At 36.8% G+C, this 25,966-nt stretch overlaps 1 protein-coding gene across 3 annotated transcripts in view; it reads right to left on the bottom strand.

The window, feature by feature from the left end:
* The window catches only part of dock1 (dedicator of cytokinesis 1), a 506,089-nt gene that overhangs the window by 29,019 nt on the left and 451,104 nt on the right, over positions 1-25,966 (bottom strand). For all 3 annotated transcript variants that reach the window (XM_030163232.1, XM_030163231.1, XM_030163230.1), the window contains 4 exons: positions 25,008-25,092; positions 19,365-19,451; positions 12,346-12,522; positions 9,835-9,918 (listed from right to left, as the gene is read on the bottom strand). In XM_030163232.1, coding sequence (XP_030019092.1) covers positions 9,835-9,918; positions 12,346-12,522; positions 19,365-19,451; positions 25,008-25,092 — 433 coding nt within the window. The remainder of the gene's footprint in view (positions 1-9,834; positions 9,919-12,345; positions 12,523-19,364; positions 19,452-25,007; positions 25,093-25,966) is intronic.

Raw genomic sequence — 25,966 nt, forward strand, 5'->3', positions numbered from 1 at the left:
TGGTGAAAACAAAATCAGGCCTATAGGGTGTGACATAGTTGACCCAGTTTTCCCAGTATGAAGCAGATTTCTCCAATTTATCTATCTGATCTTAATGGCAGGAGTAACTGGACAGAACTGGAAAACCCATCATAGAAAAGTCCAGTCTTACTGGGAATGGAACACAGACCCAGCTATGATGTGGAAATGCTAACCACTACACTACCGACTATCAAGTATCATTGTTATACAAGCTTTTATAACTCCACTACGGGTCGATTTCTACTCAGAAATAACCAGAGGAAATGCCCTGAAGCAACTTGGAGGTCTTACACTCAATATACAACATCATTTCATGGATGCAAGCCGGGGCAATGAACTAGAATATACACACTTTACACACTCACCATGGTGGTGAGTATCATGAACAAGGTCACTCATGTAACTACACGACCATGTAGTTAATATGCTAATAACACATACTCTTAAGTTACGTACAGCAAATCTACTACAATTTAGTCACAGGCAACATAAGTAGAGATAAAAAATAGGTGTTTTCAGATTTAGCCGTTTAGAAGGGAATCTAAAGCTGGTAATTGGATTCAGCTTTCTCTTTGATATATTTCCTTGACTTGATGCATTCTGTGAGTAACTGGGAATAAATATGATGTTAAAGCAGTACGAGAGCTACATATTTGGTTTGTAAAGCGTTTGTATGTCAAAGAGTCTGAGTCAGAAATAAGAAACACAAGAGAATTCAAAGAAACAACACATAATTCTGCATAAATGACTATTACCATTATTACTTTATTATAACTTTTATTCTGTGATTTTTATACTCCATTCACATACATATTTTGCATACTATAATATAACATAATAAGCTACTTATTATTATTATTATTATTATTATTATTATTATTATTGCATTGCTTTTTTATTGCTTAATTCTTGTGTGTACATTCGGTGTTATGCTGCTTTTGGAACTTCAATTTCCTGAGGGTTCTGCCCAAAGGATCAATAAAGTTCTATCTAATCTAATCTAATCTAATCTAATCTAATCTAATCTAATCTAATATAATCTAATTTAATTTCACTCATGAATACTGGATTCATAAGTAGATCCAATAAACTTCATATCATCCAAAACTCTTCCAGTTCATCAGTCAATCCATGACAAATTCCTGCTGCTGACCTTCAAGTCCATATCTGGCTCCCCCATATCTTTCAGACCTAATCCATCCCTACACCCCTTCCTTTGCTCTATGTTCCTCCTCAGATCGACTGCTCTCTGTTCCTGCCTTTAAACTTAACATCACGGGTTCCCCATGACTCTGGAATCCACCACACATCCGTCATGTGGACAAAAATCACAGCTCAGCAGGGATCACCCTCACAGGGATTTCCTACACTACCAGGAACTCAAGCCATTCCCAGTCATTCTAAACTCAGGAAAGCATCAAAAATACTTAAGATCTCATGATTAATTCTGCAGTTTTTGTTTTAAAAGCTGCTCCAGTTTTTCCAAAATGTTGCACTGATATTTGGGAATAACAATGATTAAAAAATATATGTAATCTGATGTCTTTTTTTATGTTTTCTTGCAAAAGTCTTCAACAACCTTAAGCCATCTAAAAACCAGTGAATGGTTTAAACTCTTTAACAACTGGAATCTCTGCAGTGCTACATTTTGCACTTTACAGCATTCAGATTACTGTTACTCCTGAATTGTTTGCACTATCCACAAAATTCAAACTTCAGAGACTTCCACGGAGGCTAAAAAAACGCCTGGAAATAACAAAAATATGAAGCAATAGTATGGATACTGAATGTTCAAAACCAAAAAGCATGTTTAAGCAGATTTAAAATAGTTGCACGTTTATTTTTACAATCTCAAAAAGTTTCGTCATGGACATTTACAGTTGTTTCTGATAATAAATATGCTAAAAACTTCAAGTCCTTTTTTGTTTTTTACTAAAACACACTGTTTTAAACATTTATTATTTAAAATAATGATAATTAATGGCCAGATATTGAAAGTTAAGTTCATCCTGAAAACAAGTTATTTCTTTTTTTTCTTTATTATGTACATTCATGTACATTATTGAAGTTGTGTAACAATACTTTTGTGTATTTCTTGTCTTTTTTTAACTCTTTTAATTGTTATTGATCTTGTCTCAGGAATATTTGATTGTACCTTGTAAAAATGTAAAAACACAAAGTAAAAATTTCAACAAAACAAAGGGGTGTTGAAGTTTTTATGAAGTCGACAACACCACCTACAGTCCTGTTTTCTATGTATGTGCACGCAGACTCCAACAAGATAAGGCGTTTTCCCCTTTTCAAGCTAACCCTGTCCTCATACCAGCAATGCAGCAGTTTTAAAAGCAGGCAAATGTCACCTTTATGTGCTCACATAAAGCCTGAAAAAATAGCAGCGCTGTTTAATATCTGCAGAGTCTCTGGGAGCCTGGTGTTCTGTAGCTGAACTCTGTCACTCTGTGATGCACAGTGAGCAGGCTTCAGAGCCACACCCAGGGGGTGCTGGGATAGCCACGCTGTCTTTGAAGTGCTCGGCATTAAGGCTATGATGACATATTAAGACCTTTCATGGGGGTTACAGGGGTCTCAGAGATGTACAAAGCCATGGTGAGTCAGACAGACTAATAAGCAGCTGCCTCTGCTGTAAAGGAGATGGAGAGACCCACAGCACAGGAAGACATCGATCAAAAGACTTTAGAAACACAAGAACTGTCACGAAAAACTATAATTTTGAGCCGCTGGTTTCTGTTTATATCAGTTAAAATACGCGGCTGATTAACTAAATGCCCGTGTTGTTCAGTGATCACTAAGCTACCGTTTTTTAAAAGTGGATCATGTTGCAGTGAGATGTCTCAGTTTCACTAATTTCAGCATTCGTCTTCATTGTTGGCTAATTATAACCAGAAACATCACAGAAAACACCTACTTTGTATTTGCCAGGGAGCTATTACAATACCTAATTTCCTGATTTCCAGTCGCTCATTTCCTATCTAATTACTAGATGAGGACAATGGGTATTTCAGAATAACAGTGAACGTTGGCTCGGTCTCCCTGTTTAGTTTGTTCACTGGAGCAGCCTTGCCTTCATTTGTCTCATTTAGATGGATTCGAGATGCGAGATACACGAGCACGCCGGTTCTGGCGAGGAGGCAGTTGATACATTTCAGATGTACATCACTGCCTTAGTCATCTCTTTAAAAGTTCCCTGTGTGTAAAGTTTAGCGTAGGCTCAGCAAACGCACCCCTGTTTTCTTGATGACACAAGTTTGTAACGCACCAAACAACAGATTTAGCGCTTTTTTTGTTTCACTGGAAGACACAGATTTCACCTCAATAATTTCAAACGTGACACTCATCTCCTAGGGGCAGAGTTCCTGCTTATTGTGACAGTGGATTGTGATCTGAGAATGATTTCAGAGCCGCAGCTTCTTGTATAAAGTCATTCTAAAATGACATGAATGCTGACACGAAACTTTGCCTCGTCTTTGTCAGGTTTAACGCATAAAGACCCAAACATCCACCAAAGACCAAAACCATCTACTGATATAAAATGTTGAACACCTGTTAATCCATTAATCCTATCAATACATGTAAATAATTGGTGTAAAATGCAGTTTGTCATCTTTTCACGGTCATCAGATATGACCCATTTGGACGTTCAGAGGCTCCGTAGTTACCGTGGAAACACAGTCATCTTCTACAACGTTGATTCACCAGTAAAACCCATGAGTTTGATCAGTGACAGTGGATAGAGACACTTGTTTTATGTTTAGTTAATGATATATTTTACTGATAAAAGTTACTTTTTCATAGTATAACCCCCAACTTTAATCTGAGCTTTTATAATTACCTACATGATCAGCACATTAAATATTGGAAAATACCTAATTTTCACTTACAAATGCAAAATACAGAGTTTAACCCATAAAGACCTAAAAATCCACCGGCAACCAGAAGTATCTACTGATCTAAAATGTTTAACACATGTCGATCCATTAATCCTATCAATACATGTAAATAATTGGTGTAAAATACAGTTTGTCATCTTTTCATGGTCATCACATATGACCCATTTGGACGTTCAGAGGCTCCATAGTGAACGTGGAAACACTGTCATCTTCTACAACATTGATTCACCAGTAAAACCCATGGAGTTGGATCAATGACGGTGGATGGACACACAGGGTTTATGTTCAGTTAATGATATATTTTACTGAAAAAGTCACTTTTTCTTCAGTTTTCTCTGATTTTGATAAAATAACCCTCAACTTTGAGCTGAGCTTTTATGAACATCTACATGATCAGTGAATTAAATATTGGAAAATACCTGATTTTTACTGAAACAATTCAAAACACAGAGAATAATACTACAATAAATGGTGATAAATCTCTTCAGAAAGGTTAAATTTCGAGGAAAAATTCATATGGGAACTGCCATAAAAGTAGCACTGGGTCTTTGTGGGTTAATAATAGAAAAAATGATGATAAATCTCTTAAGAAAAGTAAAAAATAGATCAGTTTAATTTGGAACTGCCACAAAAGTAGTACAGGGTCTTTATGGGTTAAATGTTACGTGACCACTTACATGAAGCCTCAGAACAAAAGCTTCTTACAGACTTCAGTGCTATTGTTCAAGAGGGGTTTAAAAATAACTATTAGGTCTTAGAAGGAAAAAAACATCTGGATTGAGATACTCTAACCCTGTCAGGTTTAATGTACCTGTGATAATCGCTGCTTTCCAGGGGTGATGAAACACTGACATTTATTTTTAGGTTACCCTCTCCTGCTTTGTCAAGTGATTTCATATATTTCACCATGCTAACACAATCTCTTCAAAAAGACTAAAAATGGCAAAATCAGAATGTAACAGAAGATGAGAGGTGGTAATAATAACAATCAGTGCGTGTTGTGTTGCTGTAAAAACTTCCTGCGAAGCCAAAAGAGCAGCGTCACAACCTGCATCGAGCTGTAAAAAACTTCAAGGTCAAAAGCAGAGAGCTAATGTGATGCTGGGATATTTCTGGGTGAACGCACGAAGGTTTCCCGAATATAAAAGAGGAAACTTCTCAGAATCGAGGGGAGCTTCATCAGAGACGCAGAGCACAAAGATGACCTATTTTACAACAACGGAGAGGGGGGAAAAATACTGCAAATTCAATTAACTTCACACCTCCTTGCAACCGGTGATAGGAAGCAAGAGGAGAAACGTCTGGTATCCGTGGCGACACATAAGGCGGCAAAGCACGACTTCCTCAGTATTAAAGTGACCCTTAGTTCAGAGCTAAAGAGCTGGGGGCGTAAAAAAAAAAGAAAAACAATGCTTCAGCTTTAAATCCCTCTAGAACAGTGGTGTCAAACATGCGGCCCGCGGGCCAAAACCGGCCCACCAAAGGGGCCAATCTGGCCCGCTGGACAAATCTGCAAAGTGCTAAAATTACACAGAAGACATTAAGAGTCAAGGATGCCGAACTTGTTGAACTGCGATTAAGGCCATAATAACCTAAAAATAATGAGAAATCCAAATATTGTGCTTTATTTAATGTGAAAATGTCAAATAATGTTAGATTAGATTGGATTAGATTCGACTTTAGTGATCCCACCACATGGAAATTCAAAAAGTGCAAGAAAAAACATGCCCATGCATAAGGATAGTGCAAAAAAAAAAAACAAGATAGTGCAAAAGCCAACAACATAAAATAAAAACTAATAATAGCAATAAAACATTTAAAAAACCATACATTATTATGAAAATATTAACATTTACAAAATATCCTTTAACAAAATGGGAAAAACCTGAACAAATATGAACAATCTGAAATGTCTCAAGAGAAATAAGAGAAATTTTAACAATATTCTGCCTGTTACTAAATGTTTTGTGCATTTGAAGACTCACTGTGATCTCTAAGTTATGTTAAAAACAAGCTGAGACATAATATTATTGGAACTGCCTGTTACTAAATGTTTTGTGTGCTTGTAGATGCAATATGTATTGCACATGTATAAATTATATGTTATAAGTATAATATTGTTAAAATTGCACTTATTTTTCCTTAGAAATGTCAGTTTTTTCAGGTTGTTCACATATTTTTTTGTGAAAGCAGTTTGTAAATGCAAATGTTTTCATAATTCAATAATTTTTTTGCAATAAATTAGGAAACTATTTATATTAAGAAACTATCTTTTAATAACAAAATGTGAATAACCTCTAAAATGTCTCAAGAAAATTAAGTACAATTTTAACAATACTCTGCCTGTTACTAAATGTGCTGAGCCTTTGTAGATCCGATCTATAATGCACATGTGTATAAATGATAAGTTGAGGCATTATATTGTTAAAATTGCACTTATTTTTCTCAAGAAATTTATGTGTTATTAGGTTATCCACATCTTTTTTGTTTGGACAGCATGTAAATGTAAATATTTCCAGAATTTAATGTTATTTTTCCCACTGAAACAAGCGGAAAAAATTGGGAGTTGTCATTATTTATAGGTTATTATGCTATTATTTTACTGGTCTGGCCCACTGGAGTGCAAATTGGACTCAAGGTGGCCCCTAAAATGAAAATGAGTCAGACATCCCTGCTCTAGGGGAAGGAAACCAACGTCAGGACTTTATTAATCAAAGATGAGCCACTATGAACTGTTGAGCTCCATAATAAGCTGCTAAACAGTGCGTGCTGTGATCTATTCCAGTAATGTGTCTATGTGCATTTCTTGTCTGCTGTGTTTGCATTTCCTCCAGGCTCAGTGAGGGTGCAGAGCTCGCAAAACCGCCGGGGCTGATCTCTTACTCTCTTCATGCAGCAGAGCATCCCCCCCAAGTTCAGAATGTTTGCTTCAGCACTCTCCCTCACTATTACCATCCACTGACGTCTTTAACACACTTTTCCCCTGCTCACTTCACTTACTGTCGTCGATACTCTTGGTGGTGCACTCCAAACTTCTTCAAATGATATTATATTCTCAGCTGTAACCTTTCAGAGGGATTTGCAGATTCTGCAGGAGTACTTTGCTAAGGTGACAACATTTTTGACACAAATGCTATAAAAGACAGAATAGAACAAGGACCCCATAACATTTCAACTCGCTGTGGTGTGTGTAAAAGGCTTTCACAGTGGGAATCTGACTTTCTCATATCATGATTTTTTTCTTACAAAATTCCGCAGTTTTGGTGAGTCGTAGGGATTGTGTCATTGTATGTCGTCCTACCCAGACTGTGACTTTGTGTGGAAATATAGTGGGAATGTAAAGACCCATGAAAAAACATCTTAAAAGATCCCCTATATGCATTATAATGGAAGTCAGAGCAGATAATTACAGCAAGAAATAATGCTCAACAGTGCATCAGAAGGGTCACTGTGAGAAAGAACTAAACAAATAACATCAACAAGGTCAGCTAAACAACACAAACACAACACATCAACTCAGGGTTGTATGTAGTGTTGATGTTCCAAACTCTCTCCAGCAGGGGGCAGTCTGATACCAGAACACACTTAAAACTACCAAAACCACCAATGAATCAACCCTATGTATCCACAGACTGTATCAGTCGCTAAATAAAGTATAAATCTCATTGTTTCCACACATCTGTGTTATTGTATCATCAAGTTTTCTTCTTCAAACTAAAAGTCATAGAGGCTTATTGTAACAGTTGCTCAAAATAACGCTAGTCGCTTTTCCATTGACCCTCAAATTGCGTGAATATAACCTGCGTATAAAAATTTACCAAATAGAAAAATGCCAACATTGCCCAGGCTGTCGTTTTTCAATTACATTTTTTTGCTCTGGCAAGAGGTGGTTTTTCAGGTGCAGCGCAATTGGTATATCACGCAAAACTGCAATGGAAAGGCCTTTTTCCGCAACAAACGTCACGTGAATAAAAAAAATGGATGTTGACGGACATTACAACAAGTGAAGAAGAAGAGTTTTGAAAGAAACATGGCGTGGTATGTGTGGACACACCAGGAAACTGAATAATCTTTTACATTTCGTATGGGACAGAGGGGTAGTATATAATAATAATGAATATATCTGTAAATCAACATGATATTTACGTTTGTTGCCATGTATATGGAATGACTTCTCATGTCATCTCGCGATAATAAATAAACAAATCATCGCATTTGTGATTGAATGGAAAAACCTACATTACACACTTGTTTTTTCCACATTTAGTAAATATTAGTAAAGTTTTGTGCATATGTCCAATGGAAAAGTGATTGTGTCTTATAATTGTCACGTGCTGCATCAGCTGATAGTTTACATTATAGCTCTGTTAGCTTAGCTCTGTTTTTAGACTGAAAACAGCCACAGTAAAACCACTAATCGCCTCTGTTTTCTGTTCAGTTTGTGTTGTCAGTAGCTGAACTAAAGATCTGTTTGAATCCAACAAACAAGGTCAGAACTTTGACAGTTTAGTCTGAGCCATCGATCAACAAATGGCAACTGAGCCAAGATAATAACATCCCATAATAACTTTATACCTTCATAAGCCTTCGAATCAAAGTCACCTGTGTAGAAGTAACGCTGCCATTTCAGCATCAAACTCCATTCTTTACATTTACAGTTGAGTCCAGTGGAGAAAACAACAGTTCTTCTATTTTTATCACTTCTTTTCTTTGACTCTAAAAGTTGTTTCTTAATGGTTCTCATCCCATCTGGTCACTTTCTGATGCTTTGGTCAAAGGCATCGTGGTGTCAGTTTTCCTCACCATGGGAAACCAGTAGTGACTCACTACTCCCTCTAGTGGCCAGCCCGTCACTGTGAATAAACTCAGCTCCTGTCTCTACAATCCAACACATTAGCATCATTGGCAGAACTTCACAGCTCTTTATTATAAACACTGATGACAAATTTAGGCCATTTTTTAAACACTTTAACCCTTTCATGCATGAATTATGAGAACCTTAATCAAGATTTTTTTCCTGAGTGTTTTTATTCCTCTTTAGGCATGAAAAAAACAATGCAATTGAAAATTTTCTTATGATAAATAAATAAATAAATAAATAAACAAAAACTATATAAAAAACAAAAAATAAAGCTAAAAATAAGACATACTACTACTACTACTACTAATAAAAATGATCTTATGAACCTATTTTACATGAAGTTGCAAAAATGTCCATTCAGCTGGACACTTTGCATTTAATTTTTGAAATAAAGAAACATGTATTTACAGATAAATTGTGTGAAAACTGGGGAGTGGCGTGTAGTTCTGGGGGTGAGAGTATGCTCAGGGGAGATCTACACAATGTTACCAATTCATGTCAGAAAAGATATGTAGTGTCTTAAAACTTTAATAAAGATATGTGCAAAAACAAACAAAAAAAAATCCATGAATATATAAGAGAACAGCTGTAGAATGGCTGTCCACTGTAGTGACCAGTACACATGAAAGGGTTAAAGTAGAAATATGCATATATCTACTTTAAAATATGAGCCACAGAAACTAAATTAAAGGGTTGTGACTGGCTGAACAGGTGAGAAAACAACCTACTTGAATAAACTAAAAAATACCAAGGCCAAAGTTAGGGTTTTTTTTTTTTTTTTTGTATGCTGCTTCCATATCATTCTTATCTTTGCCCAGCATTTTGGCTGCCTGCAGGCTGTGACATCCACTGCCACAGAAATGAAAACACCACAGAACCTCATCCAAAGGAACATATTAGTAAATCATTCTGTAGTTTCTGAGGCGTGGAGGTCATGGCTACTTTCCCGAATGCCATTTTTTGTTTTTTTTTTTCCACACAAGGCATAATGTTACTGTTATTTCATGCATACAAACAGTTGGCCACACTCAGCTTTAGCCTCACCTGCCAGGCAATGAGGTCCTTCAGTTTCGCGATCTTCTCAAGGTCCTCTGGGTGCTCCTGCATGTACTTGTCATTGAAGAAGGCCTGGAGAAGAGGGACATATTGTGTTTTTATAATATATGGAGGATGGAAAGAAAATGGGAAACGGGCTGAATGAGAAGGGAAGTAGGAAACCTATTTGAAGGATGATCAAAAAGATGGAAAAGATTGCGGTTTAAAAAAAAATAAGGAAAAAAGATAAAGGAAAGGCAGACGCAGCAGGAAGAGGGTGTAAAGATGAGAAAAATTCAGTCAAGATATCGGCCTCTATTCCACCACCTGCACCGCTCCACCGAGACGGAGCAGCGACCCGAGGGCAAAGAATCTGCGTCGACTCGTCTGACTCATACTGCATCGTTTTCAGCAGAGCGGTATGAATCCTTTCCAGGCAGTGATATATATGCCAAAAAACAAAAAAACAAAAGGCGATGACTTTCTTTAAATCGTCAAATGCGAGGTTAAAGAGTTTCTGCTCCCACATGAGAATCGGTTGCGTACGTGTGAAAAGAGTATTCAGACTACGAACTGATGAGTGACGACTGATACCAGAAATGTTAAAAAACAAGGTCTGATGATGTAAAAATATAACTAAATAAAAGTATAAGTTTACTAAATATTAGTAAAGTTTAATATAAAATAGATGAGAAAGTTTTAATTATGTTGTGTACATAGTTGCAGCTAATATCAACCAACTATATTATTTGCTTATGAACCTTTTTAACAGTAACATTATAAGTAAAATATGAAATGCATATTATAAATTGTCTGACAAGAGCCTGTTTTTCAGACATCAGGTCTCGTTGTTGTCTTCAGGATTTATTTTATGCATTCTCTGCTTCATTCATGACCTATCTTTACAGCTTTGTTTTCAAATAAGGTGCAATGTCATTTACTGTCTTGTTTTAATCATTGTTTTTAATTACCATGCTCTTATACCAACTCCCATTTATTTATTCTTCCAAGTTGTTTCCCCTTTTACTTTTTATTGCATTGATGTCATTTTTTAATTATCTGCTTTTTATGAGTGTGTAAACCTGTTGGTGGTGTTTTGGTTTTGCTCTGTGAATCACTTTGGCCTGTAGTTTGTCTGAAAGGTGCTTTATGAATAAATAAAATTCAAGTTCTTCTGAATTCTGTGTCACATTCACTCTCCTCCAGGTTTGTTTATATTGACTTCATGCTTTTTTCCACCTGCCTTCATGCATAGAATCGCACAGATGACAAATATTGCTGTAAAGAGAGCAATTTGTAACATACCTGAATACATGATCAGAGCATAACATAAAATGATGGATATTATATATATTTATGTAGCATAGTCCTATTCAGAGCATGTCTTTAATCCTGTATTATCCCTTATAGATACATGAGTGGGTAAAAATGACCCGGTGAGGTTGCTCTCTTACAATATCTTTACAATGAAATGTTTTTATTATTTCATATTCCTAATATTCATGCCATTTAAATGTTTTGATGGTGATTTTATGAGATTGTAGTTTTTGTATTACTACCACAAGCTTCTATAAGTGAGTGAAAAATGACCCACATTCATTTTCAATGGAATTTCATCTGAACCTTTGATTCATTCTACATTCACTCATTCATTCTACATTATACAGCAACGACAAATAAGGTGGTCTCACTCACAAAATGGGTGTTGATATTGTTCTCTTGCTGTTATATACTACAATATATACTGTTATTAATATACAGGGTTCCTACAGGTTTCTACAGGTTAAATTTAAGACTTTTTAAGACTACGTAGAACAGAATTTAATGCCCATTTCACAGCCATACTAGCAAAATTTGTGACTCCTAGAATTTAGGAAAATGTATTTATGTACTCCATCACCTTGATTCCAACTGTTCTGAGTCATTTCTCACCGGCGGCTGCAAAGTCAGCGATAACTGGTTCCTGATGTCAATATAAATTGTCGGGTTACAGGTGAAACTGAGGTAACTAATGTTACTTTCTTTGCAGCCGACAAGTTTATGGCAACATAACTTAAGACCCACCGTATCAAATTTAATGCCCTTTAAACAGCCAGTACAAAAACATTACACTGTGTAAATATGCCAAATTTAACTGGAAGCTATTTTCCATCCGTATAAATGCAGCAGTAAATGCAGATTTGTAAATTCAAGACTTTTTAAGACCCTGGGGAACCCTGAATATAGTTTTATACATATTATTACATACTATTAATACTTTGCTTTTCAGTAATATATATTATTATTTTTTTTTAATGGTTAAAAATGTAAAAAAACAAACAAACAAACAAACAAAAAACAAATATTTGAAACATGAAATCGTTCTTTTGTGGACAAAAAATATAATATAAAATGACCAAAGTGGCATAAAAACACATTGACTTTAACGTAGTTCATTTTTGATTTGTGGAAAAGTGGAGGGTCCAGACACTTGTGCATCAAAGGGTTAAGACAAAACAGAAGTTTTCAAGTTGACTGTACCTTCTCATAGTTGGCAAAACCTCCCATCACAGCTGGATCCACTATCCCGTTCAACAGCATGGAGAGGGGGTTGATGGGAAGATTGGGATCGCTGAGATGCCTCTGCACCATACTGCTTATCTTCTCATTGGTCAACTGCATTGTTTCCATCGCGATCTCAAGTGGACTGATCTCTACCTGTGAAATCCAACAAGAAAGAAAGCGTCAGCAAAATAAATAAAAAAAAAAAACCCAACTTCCTAGCATTGAGTCACAAGTTTCAGCATTCACGCTCACATACATCACTGAGGTCTTTGTAAACCTGACAAAAAAGCTGAGATATTTTGTATTTACTGACAGAGATAGGATATTAGAAAATAGGTTTAGGAGAATTTAACAACACACATAAATCATGGAGGAGGAAGAAGCCATAAATCATTTTTCCATGTGTGCCATACGTGAAACTGCAACTGTCAAATGAAGATGGATAGCGTCCTCGTGTAGGGAAATCTTAATTCAAGAAAATACAATTGGCAACTCAGAGAAAAGATGAATAAAATATTTGGAAAAGCGACCATTAATTTCCATACAAGTGTAAAAACTCCAGCCAAATCTTAATAACGGATGGAAATAGAGGGGGAAAAAACATGACACCTCTTTGCAGCTTGCTAATAAGAATTCAGTAGAAACATGAGTGGATTGTTGAGTAAATGTCAGATTTAGGAACCGGCCAAAAAAATAAACATGCGGTGCCAGGGAGACAAATCTCCAATCTGTGCCGGTATGTCTCGGGCCAGCTTGAGAAAAAAGAAAAGCATTGTCAGATGGAAAGGCTTTAGCCGGGTGAATCTCAGCCCAGTCATTAAGCTTTAAATAGAGAGGCTGACCTGGGGGACCTGGCCTCTCCCTGGCTCATCTGCAGGGCAAGCTGCTCGTGACAATATGTTCCAAACCAGCCTGAAGGAAGAGGCTTCTGCTGCGAATTAGTGTGGCAGCCGAGAATCACACTTCAACACATGGACTCTGGACTTATTGGGGGATCTGCTCCGTGTGCTGCTATCACTGTAGAGAGACCATGTAGCAGCCAGAAGGGCCATTGTGACGAGTTAAATGCCCGGGCTGCCTGGTGCGTGGGTGGCATGTGGTGCTATTTGACAGCTTTGAATACAGGCTGTGCAGGCCGTAGTAAGCGCCCTGGCTAAAGATAACGGCTGCGGATCCCGATGAATGGCGATACCGACGCTGCTGGAGTGTGGGAGAAAGATAGAAAGGTAGAGGAGGTGCCCTTTTCTGGGGGGTGTTTACCAGTGCATACATAAAACAGGGAGGTTTTTGAAGACCTTTTTGAGCACCACTTACAATGTTGTTCAGTGCCAACTTCACAGCCATGTTGGAAGGGTATAATGGAAAATCAGTGTGGGCTTAAAGGGTACCTGTAGGGAATTTTCATCGCTAGCTATTTCAAAAGATCATGTATAATAATCGCACTTCAGTTAAAGCTCACTGTCAAGTACATGCGCGAGTACTAAGTCATTGCTCCGTCAGTCAGATATGGTCAGCGACATGTTGCCTCATTCACAGGATGTTTGAGCACCGGTGGCGACGCAGACTCACTTTATTGTCTGATTACACCTGTCTACAAGTAAAATGCCTCCAGAATAAAAGTAGTGAAATTTTACCACGTGCGAGTGATTGATAAAGAAAAATCAAGTCAAAAATGCTGGTTGGCTGAAGTTTCCAAGATACAGTCTCGTGTCAAAATGTGAAATTTGAGAATTGACGAGAGAATGGGTTTTACTCCAAAGAAATATTTGTCTCAGTTGCGTACATGAATCCTTCTCTTGGCTTTAGAAACTGGAAGATTTACCCAAATCCCAGAAGAAAACAGACTTTGTGGACTGTGTGATTTGGGGGAAGTGGAAAATGAATCACATTTTCTTTTGTATTGTCATCTATACGATGAACCGAGAGCCTCTTTGTTTAATGAGATGTTTATCCAAAAAACCCTGATATGTTCTGGGGCACTGATGATGATAAGATGAAATGGTTATTTAGTTCAAATGTATTTAAATTAGCGTTATTTGTTTATAAAGCCTGGAAAAACCGGCAGATGTGTTTGTTTAAATAGGTCAGTATATTATCTTGTTTATATCTATTGTGCCTATTGTCTGTCATTTGGTCTTTGGTTTATATTTTTGGTGTCTTATAAACTCATGTAAGGGCTGGGCATATTCTTATGCAGGACATAAAAATTCATTCATTCATTGTCTCAGAGCAACCAGATCTACTTCAAAACACTGCCTGCATATGACAATACATCCACTTTACAGGTTCCATCCAGTGGAGGATTTATAAATCTATGGTATAAATGTACATAAAACATCATACATCAGCAAACCAGCACTTTTGTCATTTATTTTCCAATTAATCTTATTAAAATACATAGCATTTTCCACTTTTACTCTCTGAAGCAGATCATTTCTAAAAAAAAAATGTAGACCAGTGTTATCTGGACTGAGATGGACTGGTCACTGACCCCGTGCAGCAGACACCAGTCTAAGATGACATATTATTGGCCAGTGCTGAGTCACATTTTTAGGACAACGGTCGGAGCGCAAAGCTTACGGCTTTAGCACTGACAATTACTTTCCACTCAACCTTGCTCACTGACTGCTGCTTGTTTACTCACACTGCAAATGATTTGGTTCTTACCAAGATAAAAAAAAAACTAAACAAAAAACAACGACTTAGATTTAGAAGTGTTAGATGATGTTTAATTTCTTATTTTAAGTGTTCATACATCTGTAGACATGCTTATTTCTAGATTTAACAATCTTAATGCAAGAATCTTGTCCAGCGAAATTATCTTGCTGCGTGAACAGGTAATTTCACTTGTTTTGAGTATCTTTTTCCTCAGATTTAGTGTTTTTTCTTGTTTTTAGACGCTCCTCTTTTGCAGTGCACACTCACCACCCGGAGTCAACGACAGTACATCCATTCTGTAAACATTTTCATAGTGTCATTTTACTTAATTTTCTTTAACTTCACTCTGAAACATAGAGAAAACTTTGGAATTGGCATAACTTATAGTTTATTATGGCATTATTTTACTGGTCCGGCCCACTTGGGATTGTATTGGGTTGTACAGGGTGAGTCAGAAAAAACGCTCTTTTCATTTAAAGAAATTGTACCACTGAAATGGAAATGCTTATTTTTCTTTTGATTATACAGTCATATTGATGTGGTTATTGAGCATGCCTGGCGATTGAATCATTGATTTATGGCATAGCATAACAGAGGGAATGTCCATTGTTTATTGTGCACCGAAATATCTGCCAACACAGTTTATGCCACCGTGAATGAAATTGAAATTGTCAACCATTACAGCATGTTTACTCGCCATCAAAATGTTTTGTCTCAACGAAGTCGTCCGGCACGACCTTCAACCTGGCTACCATTCAGATTGATGCAAATCTGTGCTCGTTGTCGCATCTCTAACACAGCTCTTCTCGCCATTCGTGTTCATCGTAGGGCTTGGATTTCAGCCGTGATGCGATTTCGGAGTTCCTGAAGAGTTTGTTGAACAGTCTGATACACACGGTTTTTAAGATACCCCCACAAGAAAAAAATCAAGGGGGGTCAAGTCCGGGGATCTAGGTGGCCACTCTCTCTCCTGACCCAAACAGACAACTCGATGAGGAAATAATACCTGCAGTCGCTGTGGTCTTGCCATGATGAAAACTCCCTGGGCACTGTCATGTAGGCCTATGTCCTGAGTGTGAAAGCAAAGCCCCGAGTCCTGTAATTGTTGTCAATTTCAGGTTTGTTCACTGTGGCATACATTGTGTTGGCAGGTATTTCAGTGCCCAATAAACAATGGACCTTCTCTCTCTTATGCAATGCAATAAATCTATGACTACATCACCAGACATGCTCAATAACCACATCAATATGACTGTATGGTCAAAAGAAAAATCAGTGTTTCCGTTTTAGCAGTACAATTTCTTTAAATGGAAAGAGCGTTTTTTCTGACTCACCCTGTATGTGGCCCTTGAACTAAAATGAGTTTGACACCCCTGATCTACACAGAAGAGGGTTCTCCTAGGTTTGTATAATGAAATATAGAAGAGTTTTGTCCTCTTTGTATAAGAATCCAAAGATAACATACACAGTCATCAGCTGGAATGAGCCCACTGCAGTTATCATCCAATTCAATTGAGACTTGTTGCTCAGATCTGACTGTTTTGTTCACAGTTCACTGCTCACGTTTTATATTAAATGTGGCCAATATTAGGCTCCATTGGGAACTGGGATTCCCAAAATAACACCACATAAAGCATGCTACTGTACTTAACACGGACAACAGAGTTTACGGTTTTATTTGTAAGCTGGACTGGATATGAGTATCTGTTTTCTGATGACTTTTTAATTTATCTTTATCTGCACTTCCTACTGCTAACGTCTTTAAAACAGGCGTGTTACTTTGGTTTTTATTCATTTGAGAGGTGGGTGGGCATACATGATCTTATTTTGCATCATAGTGCACCGCCCCACCGTCAGGACCGATGTCAGCCTACATGGATGATGGATGATGGGACGATAACGTGCAGATAAGACGACCCCTTGGTGAATAGAGCGGTGTCTATCACATCACAGAGGAAGCCACATGAAAGATGTAACAAGACGAAAGAGAGTCCTGTCCGTGGAGAAAAGGTGTCGTCTATTTAACAAGATGTCAAAGGCTGCACAAACTGATACTGACACGGACGATGTGCACAGAAACAGCTGGTAAGAAGTACGTTTATAGCCTTTGACATTTTAGAGCAGGGGTGTCAAACAGGAGGCCCGTGGGCCAAAACTGGCCCGCTCAAGTTTCCAATTGAAGATATTAACAATCAAGGATGTTGAACTTGTTTTAGTTCAGATTCCACACACAGATTACTATGATTTCAAGTAAAATGATATCATAATAACCTATATAAATTTTCTTTTTGGTTTAATGTGAAAAAAATTACATTATGCCTATAAATAATGACAACTGTTTGTTTTAGAGCAAAAAATAACATTAAATTATGAAAATAGTATAATTAAGAAACTATCCTTTAACAATAAAATGTTAAAAACCTGAACAAATATGAACAACCTGAAATGTCTCAAGAAAATCAAGTACAATTTTAACAATATTCTACCTGTTATGAAATATTTTGTGCCTTTGTAGATCTGATCCATAATGTAGATGTGTATAAATGATAAGTTGAGACATAATATTGTTAAAATTGCACTAATTCTTATTATGGCCACAACAGCAACAAACACATAAACGGCTTCATTGCCTCGTGCTACTGCAGCTGCAAGCATGCGTATCTGAGTGACCTGCCGACTCCGTTTGTAAACAAATGGATTGTTTATGGTGGAGTACACTTCGAAATTGTTCACCGTGAGGGAAGAGAGTCAGGTGTGTAATCACAGAAAGACTTATAGATTTCTGATACTTAGGCTATGACTTGGGTTTTACAGATTTGATGAAAAATTGGTGATGAAAGTCATACGCAGCTTTAAGGCCTACCATAGAAAATTTAATACCTTTTAAACACTTTTAAGGTATTAAATGCAGATTTGTAAATTCAAGATTTTTAAGACCAAGCAGGAACCCTGTACAACGCAATGGATGTAAAATGAGCATAAATGGGCCTTAAGGGTGATTTAGAGTGACCAGCTAATCTATTCAGGGGCATATATTTGAATGGTGGGAGGAAGGAGAGAACCCATGCACACTGAAATGTCCATGCCAACTGGAGCTGGAACTGAACCCAGGGCTTTGTTGCTGTGAGGCGACAACATGACAATAACATTCTGGTTTCCAAGACTTTTTCCTGGTTCTGTGGCTGATACAGACAGCATGCATAATTAACAATTTTAGGTAATTTTTTTTAATAATTAAAAATAAAAATACGACATATAAACCCTTTTAATGCCTTACTATGATAATACTTAATTCTAAATCTCCTGATAGAGCACATCCCACGTAAGCCAAGGGTTTTTCACAGTGGTCCTGGTTTGAGTCCATTTGCTGTATGTCATTCTCCTACTCTGTTTCCTGCTTCATTTCTTGTCTCTCAACATTTCGTCCATCAAATAAAGGCAAACTGCCCAAAAATAAATCTTAAAAAAAGAAGGGGTGGGGGGGTGGGTACAGATGGAGAGGAAGAAGGAAAAAAAACCAAACAAACCACAAATTACCAGGTTCAGTCTCCTGACTGACGTCCTGCTGTGGCCTTTTATGTTTGTAACAGTGAAGCATAAAGATTTAAACACTTACTCTAAGAGGCAAATCATGCGCATGCACATATGTACTTTTATGCATCTATGTGAAAAAAATGTCTGGAAATGAGAACGAAAAGATTCAAAGAAACTAATAAGAAATAACGGATTGTGGAATATGTAGCCAGACTAATTACACTAAGTAGAGCATATAATTTTGTCTCAAAAATAATAGCAGATTAAAAAAAAAAGTGTATGAGCGCTATTAAAAATACTGTAACTTTAATTGTTATTGCTGCACTCAGTCCTCAAAACTCTAAAACGAGGAAGCATGAGCTGCATTTTAATTAGTCAAAACAACTGAGCAAAAATAATAATAAAAGTTTAATGCATTTACAGTGACATGGAGGGGAATTTCACATTTTATCTGCCACTGTCAAGCTGTTTCCTGCAATCTGACTGTTTTTTTTTTTTTTTTTTTCCATGAGGGGGATTTTCAACACTGCAAATCCAGGTAATTCTATAACAGGAGAATCAACAGTAAGTGAGTTCTACAAGCTGCAGTTGTATTTGTGCTGTGTAGCTATTTTCTGTGGTAACAGGCTTTAAACAGTGTGTGCTAAATCAATGTGGGCCCTCTGGCGGGGAGTGGCACGCCTTCGTCCACACTGCTGTCTATACTGCTTAAGCGGACAAATCATATCGATTGCCTCTGAGTAAGGCTGCAGATCCTTATCTGATTAGGAGGCTGGGCTGGCACTCGGGCCCGTCGTACTTACTGTGGAGACTGACGTGACTTCAAACCAGCGCAGGATGCCGGGCAGTTTGTACGCGGTGGTGTAAGTGGTCCTCTCGATCCACATGTTCTGTAGACAAAATGACAAACACAATCAATAGCTTCTCGCCCCTTTAAATAGAACCCATGCTCTTACCTTAACTACAGACTCTGTAGCGTAGCCCAGAAATGTAAATGTATGGTTTAAATGTATTACAGCTAACACGTCTACTGCTGGGAAAACGTGTCATGGTGGGAAGTGTAGGTGGTCGACCCTCTGAAGCGAGTATAAACTAAATGACCCGACTGGTCAGAAGCTCATTAAAGCCTCAGCGAGCCCCAGATGAAACCTGTTCTAATATATCACAGAGCTGGAATAAGGACACCCTATAAAAGAAAAACATAAATCACAGCTAAAGGAAAACCATGATTTTCTTTGCAAAAGGGTTTAAACAGAATAAAGAAAATACAAGGTAAATAATGGCAATACTATAGCTGGGTATGCTACAGAAAAGATTATAAAAATACACTATATGGACAAAAGTATTGGGACACCTTGAATTCAGGTGTCTCTTTTCTAACAGAGGTCTGGGATACAAAACAATAATGACAAATGAAATAATATAGTTGTATATTGTGACAAATATCATTACATTGGTTAGTTTGGTTTAAATTGTTATGCCTCAGAGATGTTTTTTACTTAGTTTCTCTTGGCACTGATTTTTAAAAAATTTTTTTTTTATCCATGACAAGGATTTCAAATGTTCTGTTTCCAAATTTCTAATATATTTGTCATGCTTTCATTCTAAATAATAATGTTGTACCACAAATAACCATCTACTTTCTTCACATCTCACTTCGGAAGAAAAATCTCCCATTAAACTTAAAAAAAAATAGTGATGTTTATATCTCAAATTTGCATGAACAACACATATTACAAGGTGTAGCCATGACGCGTCCCAATACTTTTGTCCATGTAGTTTACAAAACTCTATTATGACATTTGTTATTATTGTTTTATATCTCAGACCCCTGTTAGAAAAGAAACACCTGAATTTAATGTTTCCAATACTTTTGTCCGAACGTGTATATTGCCCTGTTAATTTGGATGAGTAAAATGTATCCCCATTCTGCTTAAGTGATGCCACAAGAAGTAAAATAAATAAATAAACAAAGACTGGGTTCAATTTACCACTCTTATGATTTCTAGGGGAAAACAAAAACACAGTTCACGAGCAAAAATCGACCATTTCAGCTGGCTTGATTGTCATCTTTGCAACCATGTTTTTTAAGCGAAAACAAAACACATTCAATTTTCTATATCCTTCCCTCTATTTGAAACATCCTCCACTGGAAAATAAAAGTTCTGCTGGGTTAGTGATTGTTGCACATTTGTTGCTGGAAATGACAACTATGTGTGGTGTTAAAACAAAACCAACCAGCAGCAGCCAAGTAATGAATTACGAGATGAAAAAGTGAGGCAGCAGCTGCAGAAACCTGTTCAAAACACAACGGAGAGAAGCTCTACTTATGTTTACTGAATCTCAACATCAAAAACAACTGACGCATTATTTGATCAGTTCTGGAGATCATTATTCCACCTACGATAATTTACCAAAGTCTGAATAGTAGCTTCCCTCAAAATGTGCAGTTCTGTTGCCCTGGTGGAGTGGAGTCTTTTGTTCTTATTTAAAACCATGTGTTTGAGGATTATGAGTGGAGAAAAAAACAAGAAATCCCTGAGAGAAACAGAAATAATCCATGTTCAACCACTGCTCTTTTAAAGCTGGATACAAATGCATATCCTGGCCATTACACAGAGCATAATGCTGCAGTTACACCCACTGAAATGCAGACGCACTCGGGTTGAATGGCATGAAAACGGTTGTGGGATGGTATGGAAACATGTCTATACAAACGCTGTTTAATGTGACTCCTGATGCCTCGAGTCTCTGCATTTCCATTTAATGGTTGTATTATTCAATAAAGTGTATAATATCACATCCTTTTACTTACTACAACCAGAAATGAAGAAGCTGCAGCACATAAAAAATCAAATAAAACATGCTAAATAGAAGAAAGACGGAGAAATATATTTACTTTGGTTTTAGACATAATTTGGCTCAGGTGCCCAAAATGTCACCTCGGCCTTATTTATAATGGGAAGGAAAACCCTGTAAGGATCCTCCATGCTTCTAGGACTTAAAATAAAATGTTTTGTCTCTTAATCACATAATGTGTTTAACCCATAAAGACCCAAAAAGTCACTGGTGACCAAGACCATCTACTGATGTAAAAGGTTTAATACCTGTTGAACCTCTAATCCTGTCAAAACATGTAAATAATTGGTGTCATCATTTTTTCTTCAGTTTTCACTATTCTGATATAACATGTACAAAATCAGTACATTAAATACAGGAATATACCAAATTTTCATTAAAATTGCAAAATTCAGAGGATGATATTCTAATAATGGCAATAAATCATTCAGGAATGTTATTGTTTAATACCTGTTGATCCATTAATCCTATCAATACATGTAAATAATTGGTGTAAAATACAGATATTCATCTTTTCATGGTCATCAGATATGACCCATTTGGACATTCAGAGGCTCCATAGTTACCGTGGAAACACCGTCATCTTCTACAACACTGATTCACCAGTAAACCCATGGAGTTGGATCAATGACAGTGGATGGACACACTTGGTTTATGTTCATTAATGATACATTTTATTGAAGAAGTCACTTTTTCTCAAGTTTTCACTGTTTTTGGTACAAAAACCCTCAAATGTAATCTCGGCATTATGATTAAAGTACATGATCAGTAAATTACAGGAAAATACCTGTTTTTTACTGAAAAAATACAAAATAGAGAGGATGACACTGTCATCTTCATCTACACTGATTCACCAGTAAAACCCATGGAGCTGGATCAATGATTTTTATGTTCAATTAACGATGTATTTTACTGAAAAAGTTACTTTTTCTTCAGTTTTCTCCATTTTGATATAATAACCTTTGAATTTACTTTATGAACATCTACATGACCAGTGAATTAAATATAGAAAGATGCATGATTTACACTGAAAAACTCAAAATAAAGAGGATAATATTACAATAAATGGTGATAAACACTAAAGATAGGTTATGGAGAGAGAGAAAAATTGATTTGGGAACTGCCACAAGAATACCATTGGGTCTTTATGGGTAAATGTGACAAAAATATATGACCAAGGCTTTTGTACGACTTCGGTCTTTGTACGCTCAAGTTGAGACTAGATATAAAGCCAATAAGTGTGAGGAAACCCCGATTCCTGAAGGCACATCAATATCCATGGACCGCTAGTTCATTGGTAAACGATTGACCAATGAACCACCGGCCCATAAGCATCACTGTCGATCCCAACTGAGCAGATAATTGTTTGTTTTACTCTTCTAGGGAATGACAGTTTCCCTATTTATTGCCTGTTTAGTCATGACTGAAGGGAACGTTGAAATGCGGGTTGTCCATTATCCTCCTTATTAATCTTTATGGGGGAACTGTGGCGTCACCCAACTGTTTCTGAACCGACATTTTGAAGCCAATGGTTTGGATTATGTTTGCGTTTTTTTGGAGCTGGAAGTGACCATATTTGGACAAACTGGGCAGAACTGCAACAGTCCAAGTGGTCATGGATGAACTACGTCCAGGTTTTGTACACATTTTTCAAGGTCAAATTCAAGTACTTTTCAAGCACTTTTAAGGGCCATTTTCTAATTTTTCCTGCACAGCACCTTATCACTAAGGTAAAATGTATATATACAGGAATACATAGACTCATGATTACTTTACTTTACACTTTTTATCACAGCGATGTACATAGTATTATGCTATAAACATCTAAAATTATGTTTCACAATAGCAAAAAGTTTAGAAATTAAAGGGGAACACAAAGTTTTATCCAAAAAAAAGAAAGTCACTTGGTGTTCTTCAGACACACACAAACTGAGATAAAGACCTGAGGACACCCAGGAATGTTCTTTTTTAACAAAAAGTTTTATTTTTCAAAATGTATCACCTCTCTGTAAGTAGCTTTGGCTTGCCATCTAACCAGGCAGAGTTAATATTAAAAATGAATAAATAAATCACATCACAGGGTTATAATTGCAAGCACTTAAACTAAAATTCATGCACTTTCCAGCCCTTGAAAACACAACATTGAAATTCAAGCATTTTGAAGGATTTTAAGCACCAGTACAAACCCTGTAAGTCCTTCCAGTTGTGTCCTGAGGGACGTTATTTCGAAAAAAAAAAAAAAAAAAAAAAATTACAGTAAATTTTGATCCTGTTTGAATTATTCCAACATTTACACGTATGATGTTTGTAAGTTAAAAAGATCGTTCAAGTCAAGAAATTTGTACTTTGATGTAAACACTGTGAAAATTCATAACTATAGACAACAAACCTGAATTTTATAGAGGTGCTGTCATTTAAATTCTCTCTCCATGACTTTTTCAGACTCTGACTTTAGTGATTTCCAATTCTTTAAATACTTTTTCACTTTACTCTTGAGAACTGAGGTAAAATATGCCAATACAGTGGTTGTTCCTCATGCAATAACAGGTGCAGTCCATTGAGCTGTTCACCACAGAACTAGTTTCCTTACCACAAACCATGACTTCCTTGGCTCATAAAACAAGTGTCATATGTGTAAATGGTGACATGGTGTTGTTAGTCGCTTTTCCATTGGACATCTGTGCAAAACTTTATATTTACTAAATGTCGAAAAAAAAAAACTGAAAAAAAAAACTGAAGTGCGTAATGTTGGTTTTTCCATTAAATCACAAATGCAATAATTTATTATCGCAAGATGACACAAGAAGTCATGCCATAAACATGGTGACCAATGTAAATATCGTGTTGATTTACAGATATATTCATCATTATTATATATTACCCCTCTATCCCGTACTAAACTAAAAAAAATATTTGGTTTCCTGGTATGTCCACACAAACCGCACTATGTTTCTTTTAAAACTCTTCTTCTTCGCTTGTTCTGATGTCTGTCAACATCATTTTTTTTTTTTTAATTCATGTGACTCTAGTTATGTCTTTGTCTTTATTTATCTATTTCGAACATGTAAAAAAAACAAAAAAAACAAACAAAAACAAAATAAAAACAAAATAAAACATTCAAATGGACAGAATCAATCTCCAAGCACATAGAAGGAAAAGGTTACGGGAAAAGGTCTTTCCATTACAGTTTTACATGATATACCAATTGCATTGCGCCGGAAAAACCACCTCTTGCTGGTGCAAAAACTTTTACAGTTTCGGCGAAATTGTCGTTTTTCCATTTGATAAATTTTTATGCATGAGTTTTGTTCACGCAACATGAAGGTCAATGGAAAAGCGACTATTGATATTTTTCTGAAGTCTCATAAGGAACACTAGCTTAGTTTAGTTTAGTTGGTGACTCCTGTTGTCAAACACAAACCTGTTTTTATAATCACCAGGCCTGAAAATACATACATTTGCTTGACATTTGCATAGAAGTTCATCACTGACTATCCTCTGATAGCCAAATGACAACTGACTCAAACCACTGATCATAACATGAAGGAACAAGGAAGTTCACTATGTTAAAAAAAGAGGGTAATTACCGCAAACTCGTTGTCCGGCACGTTCTCTCCTTTCCTTACAGGTCTGGAATACTGGAATTTACGGACTTCATTGACAGTGTAGAAGCTGCAGAGAGAAAATATCAGCACCTGAGTAAATTAAGTGTTATGGGCAATCTAAGGTTTGATTCAAAGGTTGATTGCTTTGCTTCAGGTCAAACACAGGACAGGTCTGCTCCAATTGAGCTGGGCCAGGATCTGAGGCCATTTGCATTCTGAATCTGAAAAGCTGTCTGAGCCCCTGCCTCATCTACATGGAGGACAAATACATGTTTAGGTCATGCATGTCATTGGCTTCCCCTGTGGCTGCAGCAGAGATGACAGACACACACACACACACACACACACACACGTGAACTTTCCCAAATCAGGTTAATAGACTTTTCACACTGGGAGATGATTATGTCACAGCGACTGGAGGAGCTGCTGTGTGGACACATGCATGGTCTCCTACATGGGCCCTACTCAGAACCCTGCATTAACATCCATCCAGAGATATCCCAGTACAAGCGTCCAGCTGTAACTGCATCTGTTCACACCTGCTATCAGAAAGCACTGACAGATGTGTTTTGTGTGATCGCTTCTTATCGGCTCTGACTCCCTTGTTTGATATGCAAAGTAAGAGGCTCATCTTGGGCTGAAACATCATGTGCAGCTCATTTTGAGATGAATAGAGTGGTTTTTAATGTTTCTTTGCAGATATGATTCACTATGCGGCTCACAGTTTACTGACAATGACTTTTAAGGTGGTTTATTACAGCACAAGCTGTTCCAGTGAATCAATCAGTATACCTTAAAGGAGTGATATTTAGCTCATTTAAGTGGAATTATGCATTTTCAAACATTTCCCTGTGGTCTACATAAACCGTAAATGCTCTGCTTGGGTCTGAATTCTTCATTAATTCAATTCCACAGGTCCATCTTCAACCTTATGTTTGAGT

This window comes from Sphaeramia orbicularis, chromosome 19, assembly GCF_902148855.1.
Source record: "Sphaeramia orbicularis chromosome 19, fSphaOr1.1, whole genome shotgun sequence".
Taxonomy (NCBI): Eukaryota; Metazoa; Chordata; class Actinopteri; order Kurtiformes; family Apogonidae; genus Sphaeramia; species Sphaeramia orbicularis.